General features: G+C 43.5%; 1 protein-coding gene across 2 annotated transcripts in view; it reads left to right on the top strand.

Moving 5' to 3' along the window:
- Window positions 1-13,850, top strand: part of GRIN2A (glutamate ionotropic receptor NMDA type subunit 2A) — a 365,860-nt gene that overhangs the window by 328,259 nt on the left and 23,751 nt on the right. For both annotated transcript variants that reach the window (XM_006096328.3, XM_023760225.1), the window contains one exon: window positions 2,575-2,762. In XM_006096328.3, coding sequence (XP_006096390.1) covers window positions 2,575-2,762 — 188 coding nt within the window. The remainder of the gene's footprint in view (window positions 1-2,574; window positions 2,763-13,850) is intronic.

Raw genomic sequence — 13,850 nt, 5'->3', positions numbered from 1 at the left:
ACCACCAGCCACACAAAAGAAAGAAGTGACTTTCCTGAGGATGCACCATCAGCCAAAGCTGGACTAGAACCCAGATCTCTTCTACCTGCTCGTCCACTGCTCCCTTCACACCCCTACAGCCACCACATACAAACCGACCTTTGCAATATCCCCAGCCCCTGTTCCCCCGGGTCTCAGTTTGCCGGCTCTCCAGAGAGGCTGCTTCCTCAGGGGTTGTCAGCTCCGGATCACCATCACCATTGACAAAGCCCAGCTTTCTTCCTCTTCTGCTTGGATGCTCTGATCCCCTTTTAATGCGCTCAGAGTTTAAAACCACGTCTCCAATCCTGCAGCTTTGGATACAAGCTTCAGGGTCTTTCTGTTGGTGAGATAAGCTTTGTAGGCTTGCTCCAACTCTCACCATTACAGAAACAAAAAATTAAAACAAAGAACGCAGCCGTAAACCTTCCAAATACTTTCATTCCCATAGGGCATCCTTCAGCAGCTGTCTCTGAAAGGAGGCAGCATTTTACGTCCTCTCCCTGCCACTTTTATTTTTCTTTGCTTCACTGTTTTGTTTTCTTGTTAAAGAGAGAAAGGCAGTCATGTTGAGAAGTTGCCAAAGAAGTGGAGTTATCTCCAATTTCATTTTCCTACCTACTTTAGAATTTAGTATCCATCCCCATGTTCAATGGTGGTCATTCCTGCCTCGTTAAATAACTTAAAAAATTGGAAACAATATGCACACCAGCTAATAGAGATCTCGGGAATGAATGAGGCACAGCCGTGCCCTGGAGGGCATCTCCTACTGGGGATGTGCCCGCAACCCAGGTACATGCCCTTGACCAGAATCGAACCTGGGACCTTTAAGGTCCCATACCTTGATCTGCATGATGATTTCAAGTATGTGTGCATATGTCAATTTTTATCTAGCACTTTATTTTATATACGTCATACCTCCATAACAATAAATGTAGCCCAGGAAAGTGCTATGTTTGTTGACATGAAATATGTTCACTGTGTGCGGTGTGAAATGAGAAGAGAACGCAATTTGTGAAATAGTTTGCCTGGTAAAATTCTATTTCGGGGGTGGGGGGTGGTTAAAACAAGGTTGGCAAACAATGGCCCATGGGCCAATCTCTTGTTGTAAGTAGCCTTTTACTGGAACAGAGCTGAGTCCATTCATTTATATATTATCTATGGCTGCTTCCTTCCATGCTGTGCGTAGTTCCTAGTGCTGCCATAACACATCCCACAAGCGGTGAAGGTTAAACAACAAGGTTATTTGTCTCCTAGTCCTGGAGCCTGGAAGTCCGAGGTCAAGGTGCTGACAGGGCCGTGCCTTCTCCGAGGGCATAGGGGAAGGAGCTGCTCCGCCTCTCCCCCAGCCTCTGGTGGTTCCTGGACCTGTGGCAGCATCACTCCCACCTCCCCAGGGCGTCTCCCTGTGCGTCTGTGCCCACACCTCCCCTCCCATGAGGGCACCAGTCATAATAGAGGAGGGGCCCTCCCTATTCCAGGATGACCTCATCTTAACAATAACATCTGCAATGACCCCATCTCCAAAGAAGATCATATTGTGAGATGCTGGGGGTTAGGACTTCAACATATGAATTTGGGGGGAGGGGGACACAACTCAGCCCATAACATGTCACAATGGCAGAGTTGAGTCGTTGCAACAGAGACCCTATGGCCCACATAGCCTAAAGTAGTTATTATCGTGTCTTTTCAGAAAAGTTACCAACCCTGTTTTAAAAGAGGTGTGTGTATGTGTGTGACTCTGTGCATGTGTGTGCACATGCGCAAAAAGTTTGGAAGATTGGGCCTGGGCCAGGTAGCTCAGTTGGTTAGAGCATTGTCCCAATACACCAAGGTGGGTTCGATCCCCATTCAGGGCATATACAAGAATCAACCAATAAATGCATAAATAAGTGGAACAACAAATCAGTGTTTCTTTTTCCCTCTCTCTCTTTCTTCCTCTCTTTCTTTCTCTCTTTCAAATAAAAAAAATTTTTTTTTTAATTTGGAAGGTTGTTCACCAATACGATTGCCTCTGAGTTATGGAATTATGGGCAATTTTAATTGTACTTGTATTGTTAGTATTTTCTACATTATTTGGGTTTCTAAAAATTATTACATCATATTTTTGTAATATGAATACACAGTAAGCATGTTTCTTTTGGGAGGAAGAGACCTTATTCTTACTGAGTCCCTTGCCTGCCTGCCTGCTACTCCCGAATCGTCCTGCCCCTTAATAGTTTACTTCGTTCTGATTCAGCCTTTCTAAATAGGCCGCTGTCCTCCACTGTTGGGAGTACTAAGGGCAACACTTAAACGAGCAAACTCAACTGTTTACTCACTTGGGCATAAGGATTCTTCATGTCTTTATTTAGCTGCCTCTTGTAACTTGGAGAAAAAAGTTCTGGCTTTTATCTCTTCATTAAAAATAGATCCTTTTATGATGAGAGGATGGAACGGCCCTGAGCCATTGTCTCCCATGGGAAAGGAAGTGTGTGATGCTGGATTGGGCTGGGAGCTGGGCCCTGAGATGGTACCCCGCCATTCCCATGACTCCCTGGTTTCTTGTCATTGCAGGAAACTGGACGCTTTCATCTACGATGCGGCGGTCTTGAATTACAAGGCTGGGCGGGATGAAGGCTGCAAGCTGGTGACCATCGGCAGTGGGTACATCTTTGCTACCACTGGTTATGGAATTGCCCTCCAGAAGGGCTCACCTTGGAAGAGGCAGATAGACCTGGCCCTGCTCCAGTTTGTGGGTGATGGTAAGACCGTGGGTGACCCCCTACTGTGGGGGACTTGAGGCCCTTGCATTTTGGTTCCCCTCCCCCCACTTTACTGGCTTTCCAATGGATTTTTATGTGATGAACTTGCACACTAAAAGTATTTATTGAATGCATATCACATGATACCACCGTTCTTTGGGTTGCTTATAATGGAAACCAATTATAGATAGCCATGTTTTTAAAAGACATTTATTTTGGGGATGCAGAAGTATCCATCTCAGTGAATTTAGAAAAGAGTTGAACAAATAGATTTAGAGGAAGAACAGCAACTGGGGCAGACCTGGGGCCTCAACGGCACAAATTTGCAGGTTCATTCTCTCTCTCTCTCTCTCTCTCTCTCTCTCTCTCTTTCTCTCTCTCTCTCTCTCTTTCCCTCCAGCAGTGGTTTTCAAAAGGGGGGACGACTTTGACCCCTAGAGCACTTGGCTATGTCTGAAGATATTTTTTATTGTCATGACTCTGAAGTGTGTTTGCCACTGGGATCTAGAGGGTAGAGGTCAGGGATGAGGGATGCTGGCAAACATCTTACCATGCTCAAGACATCCCACCCCCATATCTCAGAACACAGAATTATCTGAGCCCAGATGTTAGTAGGACTGGAGCTGAGAAAGTCTGCCCTGGAGCAGTGACTTTACATAACCAGCCCATAATATGTCCCAATCTCGAGTCTCTCAATTCTCAATTCCAAGTTCCAGAGGAAGGATTCCTGGAGCATTTGGGGTCAAGGGCCCATCAGGAGGGTAGAGTTATGTTGTACTAACACAACAGCTCCTGCTATTATCCGAGGAAGGAATGAAACAGAAGCAATTTCTAGAAAAGGAATCGTGAGCAGAAAGCTCGTGGGCTTCCACTACAGTTCACTTCTTGACTTTCTATCATGCAAAAAAAGAAAAGTTTCCACCCTCTTGGGGATTATGGCATTCATGGAAGCTAATTGGGTCAACTCTTTCTAGCAGCATTTCCTTCTGTCTCTCCTCTGTTTCATAGTCGGTGATCTCACCATAGCCTTTGCCATGACATCGTCTTTACAATTCTGCCGTGGCTCAGATGGCAGGCTGGTTCCCCTCTCAACTGCCAGCACTGAGATAGGAAAGACAAAGCCAGCAGAGATGGCAGGTTAACAGTGAAAAATGAGAGAGTGTGAGTAGGGTACAGGCACACAGGACACAGGGCAGCAGCTGTATTCAAGAACGAGGGGAGGCTACGGTCAGAGTGGTTATGGAATATGCTATGCCTGCCTAGAGCTGGGACAGGAAAATCTGGCGACTCCTGTGGCCAATACATTGAAATGGGCAGAGGTTAGTGCATAGGGTTGGTGTGAATTGGAACCAAGTACATCATCCCTTGCAGCTTCTTTCTTCTTTCAGAATTGAACCCTGATTCTCACAGTACCATCAAGAAATCTAAATGTGTTTTATATTTAACTCCTAAATATACATCTGATTCTCTTAATTCCCTATGGAGCATTTGTGCCTTCCTCAGATCGTGAGCCACGTTCTCCGCTGTGTAACAGTGCTTTGTGGCCGTGTGGGCCAGCTACGGCTGTGAAACCTACCAGTGGTTCTCAACCTTCCTAATGCCGCGACCCTTTAATACAGTTCCTCATGTTGTGGTGACCCCCAACCATAAAATTATTTTCATTGCTACTTCATAACTGTAATTTTGCTACTGTTATGAATCATAATGTAAATATCTGATATGCAAGATGTATGTTCAGGGGTCGCGACCCACAAGTTGAGAACCGCTGCGAGAGGCATACACATACATTTTGCTCATGGAAGTGCAGGTGGAGTGGAGGAGCCTCGCCGCAGGCTGTGATGGCTCTGGTGACTGTACTCCCTCTGCAAGTCCCTGGTCAGCTGTGTGGTCTGTGTTCCACGTGTGTCTATTCTGGGGCTCAGGCTGAAAGGTCAGCAGCCACCTAGGAGAAGCTCTTGTGTTGGCTGTGTCAGAGGCACCGAAAGGAACACCTAAACCGCACATGCACATTTCAGCTGGCTGCCTTGTCACATTCATATCTACTAACAAACTTCTGTCTACAGATGGCCAAGCCCAAGGTCAAAGGATTGGAGGCATGCTCTACCTTTTATTAGAGGACTTTGATGTTATAGGACAAGGTATATAGACACAAACAGGGATGAATGATTAGGACTGATGGTTCCTTCTACCACTGTGGTTGCCTAAGCAACCCTACATGGAGTGAACTACTCAGCAAACAAGAGTATTATTTATAACAGTAAGCACACAAAACTCTGAACATGACAGATAACTGGCCAATGAAGGATTTCATGAATAAATATGCACATGGATGAATGATTAGTGTTGGGATATGTTTCATTTGACAGGAAACTTTTAAATATGGAGGGTAGCTGTCAAATAATGAGTTCTAACTCTGCTCCTACCCACCATTGCTGTCACTCATCAGAATCTGCTATGAAACAGCAACATATTTAGGGAATAAGATATGTCAATTATCATACTGGATACATTACATGTGTTCTTTAATTTAATATTGATAACAACCTTATGAAGTGAAATATTGCTTTTACCCATTTCACAGAGGAAAAACTGAAGCTCAGAGGACTTATGAGCCCCCTACCTAGTAAGGGGAAAAGCCTCTCCTCAAGGGGCCTTAATCCAGAAGGGGGTCAATTATGTAAGACTCCTGATACATTTAATTCTCTAAGATGTCTTTCAAAATTGGCTAATTAGACACTTAAGATTTGTAGACACCTTTAGGAAGGAGTTACTTAGTGCATAACTGAACTAAATCTTTTATCCCATTTACAAATACTTCTGCAAAAGAGGTGATTTTCTTAGCCTTATCTGTGAATTAGTATAAAAGTATTTACCTGATAAGGTTGGTGTGAGGATGAAATGAGACAATGCACGTAAAGAGCTTAGCTAGCACAGCACCTGAATATAGAAATGGTTCAATAAATGGTAACTGTTACCATCATCATCACCAACACTATTGTTATCACCATCACCATCATCATCACCAACACCACCACTGTCATCATTGTCACCATCAACATCACCATCACCGTCACCACCATAATCAGCATCACCAACACCATTATCATCACCGTCATCATAACCACCATTAACACCATTGTTGCCACCATCACCATCCTCCTCCTCCTCTTCCTCCTTCTCATCATCACTATCCATCCGCAATTCCAATATTCAACACACCTTATTTAGTGTTGTATTGGTGAGAATATGGTCCAGTTGGTGTCATGGAAACAACAGAAAATGTCCTCTTTTTAGAAAATAAAAAGTAAAGGCATTCAGATAGGCCAGAGGCATGTTCCCTGTACTAGCAGTGTCTAGATTCTTATAAATATGTTCTGGCTCATTGCTTTCCTGGTCAGACTGTCGGGGTTGGGAAATGTGTCTCCTCAGCTTCATCTTCAGAGACCATCTGGAGGCAAAGACATTGGAGAGAAATGACGTTGCTCCAGGGGGCGTCTTAACATAATCTTCCCGGAAAGCCACGTGTCCAATTCTGAATGTCTCTCTAGGAGTAAATACATAAATTAACACAGCTGCATAAATATTTCACTTATCGTATGCAGCTTCAACAGGATTAATTATGCTCTAAAGTTAGACCTGTAAAGAGCAGCGCTGAGCAGTACCTAATTATTATTCATCCTCTAGAAGGGAGTGTTTATCTCTTGTTATAGAGTAGCTTTGGCGGACAATTACGAGTGTAATGAATTTCAAAAATGTTTTAAAAATTTTTCTTAATGAGCTGTATAAATATAACCTTTGAAGGAGTGTTAGGTTATTGGGGGGACTTCTTACATGAAGCCCACCAAGCATTTCCCTAGGAAAAAGGCCACTGGTCTGCTGTAAGAGATACACAGGATCCCAACAAGATCTTACCTTCCTTTTTCTTGTATGATCATTGTGTCCTTTCTGAAATAGTGGAATGCCCCGGGGGGATCTTTGCTCTCAGTAGTTTAGTAATAACAATCATAGGTTCTTTGCAGCTTTGATCATGACTATCTATCATTTACTGAGAAATATACCTTCCACCTGGCAGGTGTGGCTTAGTTGGTTGGAGTGTTGTCCTGTGCAACGAAGGGTCATGGGTTCAATTCCTGGTCAGGGCACATACCTAGGTTTTGGGTTCAGTCCCCCTTTGGGGCATGTATGAGAGAAACATCAGCACAATCGATGTTTCTCTCATGCTGGTATTTCTCTCTTTCCCTTCTGCTCTTTAAAATTAATGGACATATCCTCGGGTGAATGAGGATCTAAAAACAAAAGGAAGTATACCTTTCAAGGCAGAAATGTTTCAAGAAGGGAATGTCACAGTCTTTTTTTCTTTTCTCCCAGGAACTTATAGTCTAGTTGGTGGGTAATATATAAACTTAAAATATCTAATCTCAAAATATGAACATATTTACAATAATTCATGTATATGAAGTAATATATATATGTATATATATATTCTTATGTGTCTTGGGTAGGTTAGAAAGTAGTCAAGGTGAAATATGAGATAAACTAGTTTTTTTTAATGGAAGAATGAAAGGACTGAAAAGGTCACACAAAAAATAAGTGTAGTGAGATTTAGATAAAGAATAGAACTAGCCAGAGCTCATACTAGAACCTCATTCATTAACTCATTCAGCATTGAGCAAATATCTGTTGAGTGCCTGGTATCTCTCTGGCACCTAAAAGGTAACACTTGAGTGAGAACATAGATAATGAGTAAATCTGGGACCTAAAAATGGCATTTCTGCTTTGGGGGGAGGGGGTGTTGAATAGGTGATCTCATAGGTTCCCACCAATCTCATGGATTTTGTAAATTCTTTATGTGATTCTGGGATTTCAAGAGAAAGAAAGGAAGTTAAGAGGGGTTAAAGCCCTTTTGATGTATAGAGCCAGCAAAAAGATATAAAGAACAGACTGTATAATAATATTGCTCAGAAGCAAGTAATGCTGAGAAAAAGGAAGAAAATGATTGTTTTTGAGCTCGCACTCAATGGTCCAGCTCTGTGCTAAGTACATCACAAATGGTTTTAGTAACTCTTCATACAACATTCTAGAGTTGATCTTATTATCTCTGTTTTACACACCAGGAAAATGAGGCTCCGTTAGGTTAAGTGAGCTATAGCAGAGCTTCTCAAACTTGAGCGTAAATGGAAACCACCTGGGAATTATGATTCAGTGGGTCTGGGGAGGGGAAGCCTGGGGTTCTGCATTTCTAACAAGCTCCCAGGTGATGCTGGTGCTGCTGGTCTATGGGCAACCCTCTGTCTAGATTGTCATAAAAATTGCCCCAAGTTCATGTGACTCCAGTTCTGATCATCTTTCCATTAAACCATGCTGCTGGGAGAAATCTTGGTCATGAGTAGCCAGATCACCTTAGTTTCAAGAGTGTGCTTTAGCACTGACAAATACTTAATCTTCCATTTTGTACTTTGCTCAATTTTCATAGCATAGGTTTATTTTTTAAATATATTTTATTGATTTTTTACAGAGAGGAAGGGAGAGGGGTAGAGAGTTAGAAACATCAATGGGAGAGAAACATCGATCAGCTGCCTCCTGCACACCTCCTACTGGGGATGTGCCTGCAACCAAGGTACATGCCCTTGATGGGAATCAAACCTGGGACCTTTCAGTCCACAGGCCGATGCTCTATCCACTGAGCCAAACCAGTTAGGGCCATAGGTTTATTTTTAAACTCAAAAATGCATGACTAGTCTGTTTCTGAGACATTACTAGTCTGAATGTATTGAACAAATAAAATTAAATATATGTATTCACCCTATATTTTTTATGTTTTTTTATTAAATTGATTGGGGTGACATTGATCAACATGAACATATGAGTTTCAGGTGTGGGTTTCTATGTTACAAGATCTGTACATTGCACCGTGTGCCCACCACCCAAAGTCAAATTTTCTCCTGTCACCATATATTAGGACCCCATTCTCCCCCCCAATCCCTTCCCTCTGGCAACTACCACACTGATGTTTGTGTTCACGAGTTTCAGTTTTATATCTCACATATGACTAAAATCATATGCTTCTTAGCTTTTTCTGATTGACTTATTTCACTTAGCATAGGTCCATCCATGTTGTTGCAAATGGTACTAGTTCATCCTTTCTTATGGCTGAGTAGTATTCCATTGTGTATATGTACCACATCTTTATCCAGTCCTCTATTGCAGGACAGTTTGACTGTTTCCATGTCTTATCCACCATGAATAATGCTGCAGTGAACATAGGGGTGCGTATATCTTTGCAAATACATGATTTTGAGGTTTTCGGGTATATACCAAGGGGAGGAATTGCTGGGTCATATGGTAGCTCTATTCTCAATTTTTGGAGGAATTGCCAGACTTCTCTCCATGGTAGTTATACCAGTCCATATTTCCACCCTCAGTGGACGAGGGTTCCCTTTCTCACACAACCTCTCCATCACTTGTTATTGCTTGTCTTGTTGATAATGGCCACTCTCATAGGTGTGATATCTCATTGTAGTTTTGATTTGAGGTGATATCTCATTGTAGTTTTGATTTGCATTTTCCTAATTGCCAGTGATCACCATATATTTGTATAAATTATTTATATGGTATACCCCATTGTACTTAGATCATATTTAGGTATATGTGACTGATATCAAATGTGAAACATGTGAAAGATATGACATATGCACCTCTTGTATTAATATTGTGTTAAATAGGTGACCAACAACGCATTTTGTGGGGACTCTCCCAGTTTTAAACCTAGCTAATGACCCCAGTTATAGCTTATTGGGGCACATAAGATAGATCTATATGAGATAGTTGAAATATACAACATTTATGATTTCAGTTGGATAGGTACATTGGGTACCTATCCATTCCCCTTATCCCTTTTGTACTGCAAGTGTGTAAGCGGTCATTTTAAAGACTCATTCAGATTGATAACAAATTAGAAGGGACCACACACTCTGCTCTTGTATTAGTAAGGAGCCAGGCTGCACACAAGTCCAGAGCTTTGGGAAGCGCCCCTCCAGGATAGAGATGCTCAGATCTGGGAGTGGGGAGTGGTGGAGCGGAGCCCGTGGAGAAGCCCGCTCCCTGCTTCCGGGGAGTCAGTCAGTCAACGTGCCTAGTTCCTGTCTTTGTCGGCTGCTCTTCCACTGAAGCGGGCAGGATTGGCTTTTGATGGCTGGGACCCATGCTGCCAGCCAGGGTACAGAGCATTTGTGTGATTACAGGAGCTCTTTGTGTATCTAATTAGCATTCTCATAAATTGCTCTGAGCCACTGGATGGGTCGCGAATAGCCTCAGCCCTGGCGTTGTCCAGCTTCCCAGCTTAATATCTGTGAGCTGCCGTCTGAGCTTGGGGTTGGGAGAGCTGGATGCCCCGCAGCGTGGGTGGCGATGAGCGCCGGTGCCTCTGCTCTCCGGATGGACACATTTGTGAGCAGCCTCTACGGCCCGTCTTCTTAGGGCCGGCTTAGGAATGGCCTGGTGGTGTGGGTACGGAAATTGCCAAAGGCCCACTCACTCCTAAATATTTTCCTATTAACTCTCTACCATGCCTGAAATTCCACCACCTTTAAGAAATGGAATTCCTTTCTCAGTGGAATTCCTCCTTCCCTCTTCTCCTAACTGTGCTTCTTGATTCAACATTTGGCCCATCCTTCAGGGCCTCCAGAAAGACTTCCTTAGAGCCCACAGCTCTGGCCTAGATGCGCTTTAGCTCCATACTGGTAGCGTTCTTGTGGCATTTAGCAAAGCAAGTGAAGGGGTAAGCTAGAAGGTTCTATAAGTTCCTAGCTGTATGACTTTGGGCACATTAATTTCTGAGTTCCCGTTTTCTCATCTTAAAATGAGAGTCATTTAAGGATTAAGTGTGCGAACAAACATAAAGAAACTAATCCAGTGCTTGACACACATTAGGTGCCTACTCATTGCCGATCTGTTCATGACCCTGGCCGGCTGCAGTACACTGCACTGTAAGTCCTCGAGGGCACACCCTGTCATGTCCATTTTTGTTGCCTCTTTCTCCCCTCAGGGCTCACTACTGGGCCTGACACACAGTAGGTGCTCAAATAAAATTAGTTGAATGAACAAATGACTAGATTTGGTGACATTACAGATATGCTTTTGCAGGGCTTATTTCTTCAATTAAATATCTTTTCTGATGAAGAGGATGCTGTTTTCTTTAGGAAGGACATTAGCTATCTGTCTCTAGGGAGAAACAGGAGGAAGTCACTGTCCAATCAGACAGTCTTCCCAATCCTCTGAGCCTGTATTTATTGTAAGACAGAGGCAGATTCCTCCATTGTCTAATTTGTGTGCAGTAGTAGTCAAATATTCCTCTTTTTCTTTGTATACTTTTTAATACAAATCCTCTGGAATGGCTATAACCAGCAAGATGACATATTTCCCGGGTTTTAGCACTGGAGTGGATCATAAATTATTACTGAGTTTGTGGTTTGAGGTCAAGTTGGTAGACAAGAGAAAGAGTATTCTCCATAGGGAGTGGTGTACTATGGCCCAAACTATGGCCACGGCCCAAATCCAGCCACTGCCCATTCTTGAAAATAACGTTTTATTGAAACGCAGCCACATCCATTCATTCAGGTGTTGTTTGTGGCTACTTTCAATGGCAGAGTTGAGTTGTTGCAACAAAAACTCTATGACCTGCAAAGCCTGAAATATTTACTATCTGTCCCTTGCTAGAAAAAGTGTGATAACTCCTGGTCTTAGACTGCCTGGAGAAAGACAAGAGGGCAGAAAAGACTTAAAATTGTAGGTTGTCCAGTTCTCCTAAGGGAAGGGAGAAGATTAAGGTGCCAAAGGGAAGAATGGAGAGCAAGGAGGGTAAGGAGGGCAAGAGTGACACAGATATATGAGGGGAAGAAATAAAAGGGAAGAAAGGAAATGAGAGGAGGGGGAAATGATGAAGAGGAAAAGAATAGTCAAAAGCAAAGAAAGGGAAAGAAAGAGTAATAGGGGGAAAAGAAGAAGAGGAGAGATGAAGACATGAGGAAAGGAAGGGGTGGGGAAGCGAGAGCAGAGAGAGAGGTGTGGTAGGTGGCCAGTCAGGCAGTGTTCAGCCTGGGCATGGACAGGGCATGCTGGATTTGTTCAGCTGAGCACTGAGCCATGTTGCAGATGAAACTGAAGACATCTGAGAGTGTCTACTGGCCCATCTCGGCTCCGAGGTGTGCAGTGAGACCACTGGCTGCCTCACTCCGGACTCAGAGATGTCTAATTGATCTCCCACTGGCGTCCCCGGCTAGCGGTTTTTCGTGACATAGGTCCTTGTGTCCTCAGATGACTCAGCAACACCCGATTGCAACCATTTAAAGAGATAAATGCCAAAATAAGGATGGGGGTTTGGGGAAAGGCAGTTTGAGACCCTGAGAACTCCCTTGGAGGGGAAGAAACAGTTTTCCATTCTCTAAGTGGAAATCTTTCAACAGCCACCATTATCATTGTTATCCTTACAGACATTTATAATAATAGGTATGCTTACGGAGGGATAAACAGGGTCATAAAATCGTCTCCATCCTTATATGTATTAATTTCATTCAGTCTTCAAAATGATTAAATGGCATTAGTTATGATTAGTTATGATTAGTCCCTGTGTACAGGTGAGGAAACTGAGTCATGGGTAGGTTAAGGAAGGTGTCGAGCTACTAGTACATGGCAGCTCTGCTATTGGAACCTAGGCAAGGGGGCTCCAGGGCCTTGCTTTAATCATTATGTAATATTGCTTCTTTATCTGCTGTCACCCTCACCGACATCCCTAAGGCAGGCTTTCTCATCTGGAAAGGGACAAAGCTGTGATTGAAACACACGCCAGTCAGAATCCAGATTCAGTGTCCTTCCCCTTCCCTGAAGGAACAGCATCTGTCCCCTGCAGAGGATGCTGGGAAAAATGACTTGGTGACAAAGGTTGAGGGTGGGAGAGAGAGTGACCTACACTTCGTTCCATTTTTCCACAGAGAAGGAGACTTGTCCATGCCCCGGGCCCCGGCACCGTGGGAACAGGCTCAACCTAATTTTTGAAATCATTCAACCCTGGCAGTTAGGGGAAAACTCCGGGCCCAGAAGCAAGAGATGAGAAGGAATGAAACAAGGACAGAATGTAATTAAGAGGAGTCAGATGTTCGGCCCCAGCACAGGCAGCCTCTCCAGGTTCACAAAGACCCGACTTGGTCGCCCAAATTGCTTGCTTCCCACAGAGCTCCTCGGAGCTGCATAATCCCTGGCATTTCAGAAAGTTATGGTTTCTTGCTAAACATGTTTTAATCAAATTGAGACTTCAAAGGCAGAAATCACATTTTGGGCTGAGCTAAGCTAATCTGTAAATCACGTCTAATCAAGTTAGCAAAGACTAGGTGCCATTGACAAAGCCATTTGCTCAACCATCCCTTCTCCCTGTAGATCTGCGTTCAGCAGAGAATAACTGAGCAGCTTCAAAGCTCAAGGTGGCGAGATATAAAAATAACTAAAGACTCCTGTTCTGTTGCCCTTAACAGTAAACTTACCTATAAAGATGCTTGTGTCACTTCTGTGTCCATCAGACTCAGTTGGGGAGCCTGTGGAAAACACAGATACTGACATTTTACGCCACCCCCCCCCCGGGGGGGGCATTTTTACATCTACTTGGGGGTATTTTAATACACAATAAGATTTAAGGCCCTGGCTGATTTGGTTCAGTGGATAGAGCGTCAGCCTGTGGACTGAAAGGTCCTGGGTTCGATTCTGGTCAAGGGCACATGCCCAGGTTTTGGGCTCAATCCCCAGTAGCAGGTGTGCAGGAGACAGCCAATCAATGATTCTCATCATTGATGTTTCTATTGCTCTCTCCCTCTCTCTTCCTCTCTGAAATCAATAAAAATATATATTTAAAAAAGATTTAAGAACCACTCTTTAGATTAACAATGTTTAGCATTTAGGAGCATCTTATTCTCTGATCGGCAAGTACTGCGTACATATGCTCCTGGCCAACAGTTCACCCGTTTGAAGTCCATGAATTTGGGTGTTGGCCCTGTGTTTCACTCGTCCTCCCTCTCTCAGGGCTCCTAACTGGGTTTCCATATC

The sequence above is a fragment of the Myotis lucifugus genome, unplaced genomic scaffold (assembly GCF_000147115.1).
Source record: "Myotis lucifugus unplaced genomic scaffold, Myoluc2.0 scaffold_176, whole genome shotgun sequence".
NCBI lineage: Eukaryota > Metazoa > Chordata > Mammalia > Chiroptera > Vespertilionidae > Myotis > Myotis lucifugus.
Note: the sequence above shows the minus strand (reverse complement) of the source record. Positions and strands in the feature narration are given on the sequence as shown.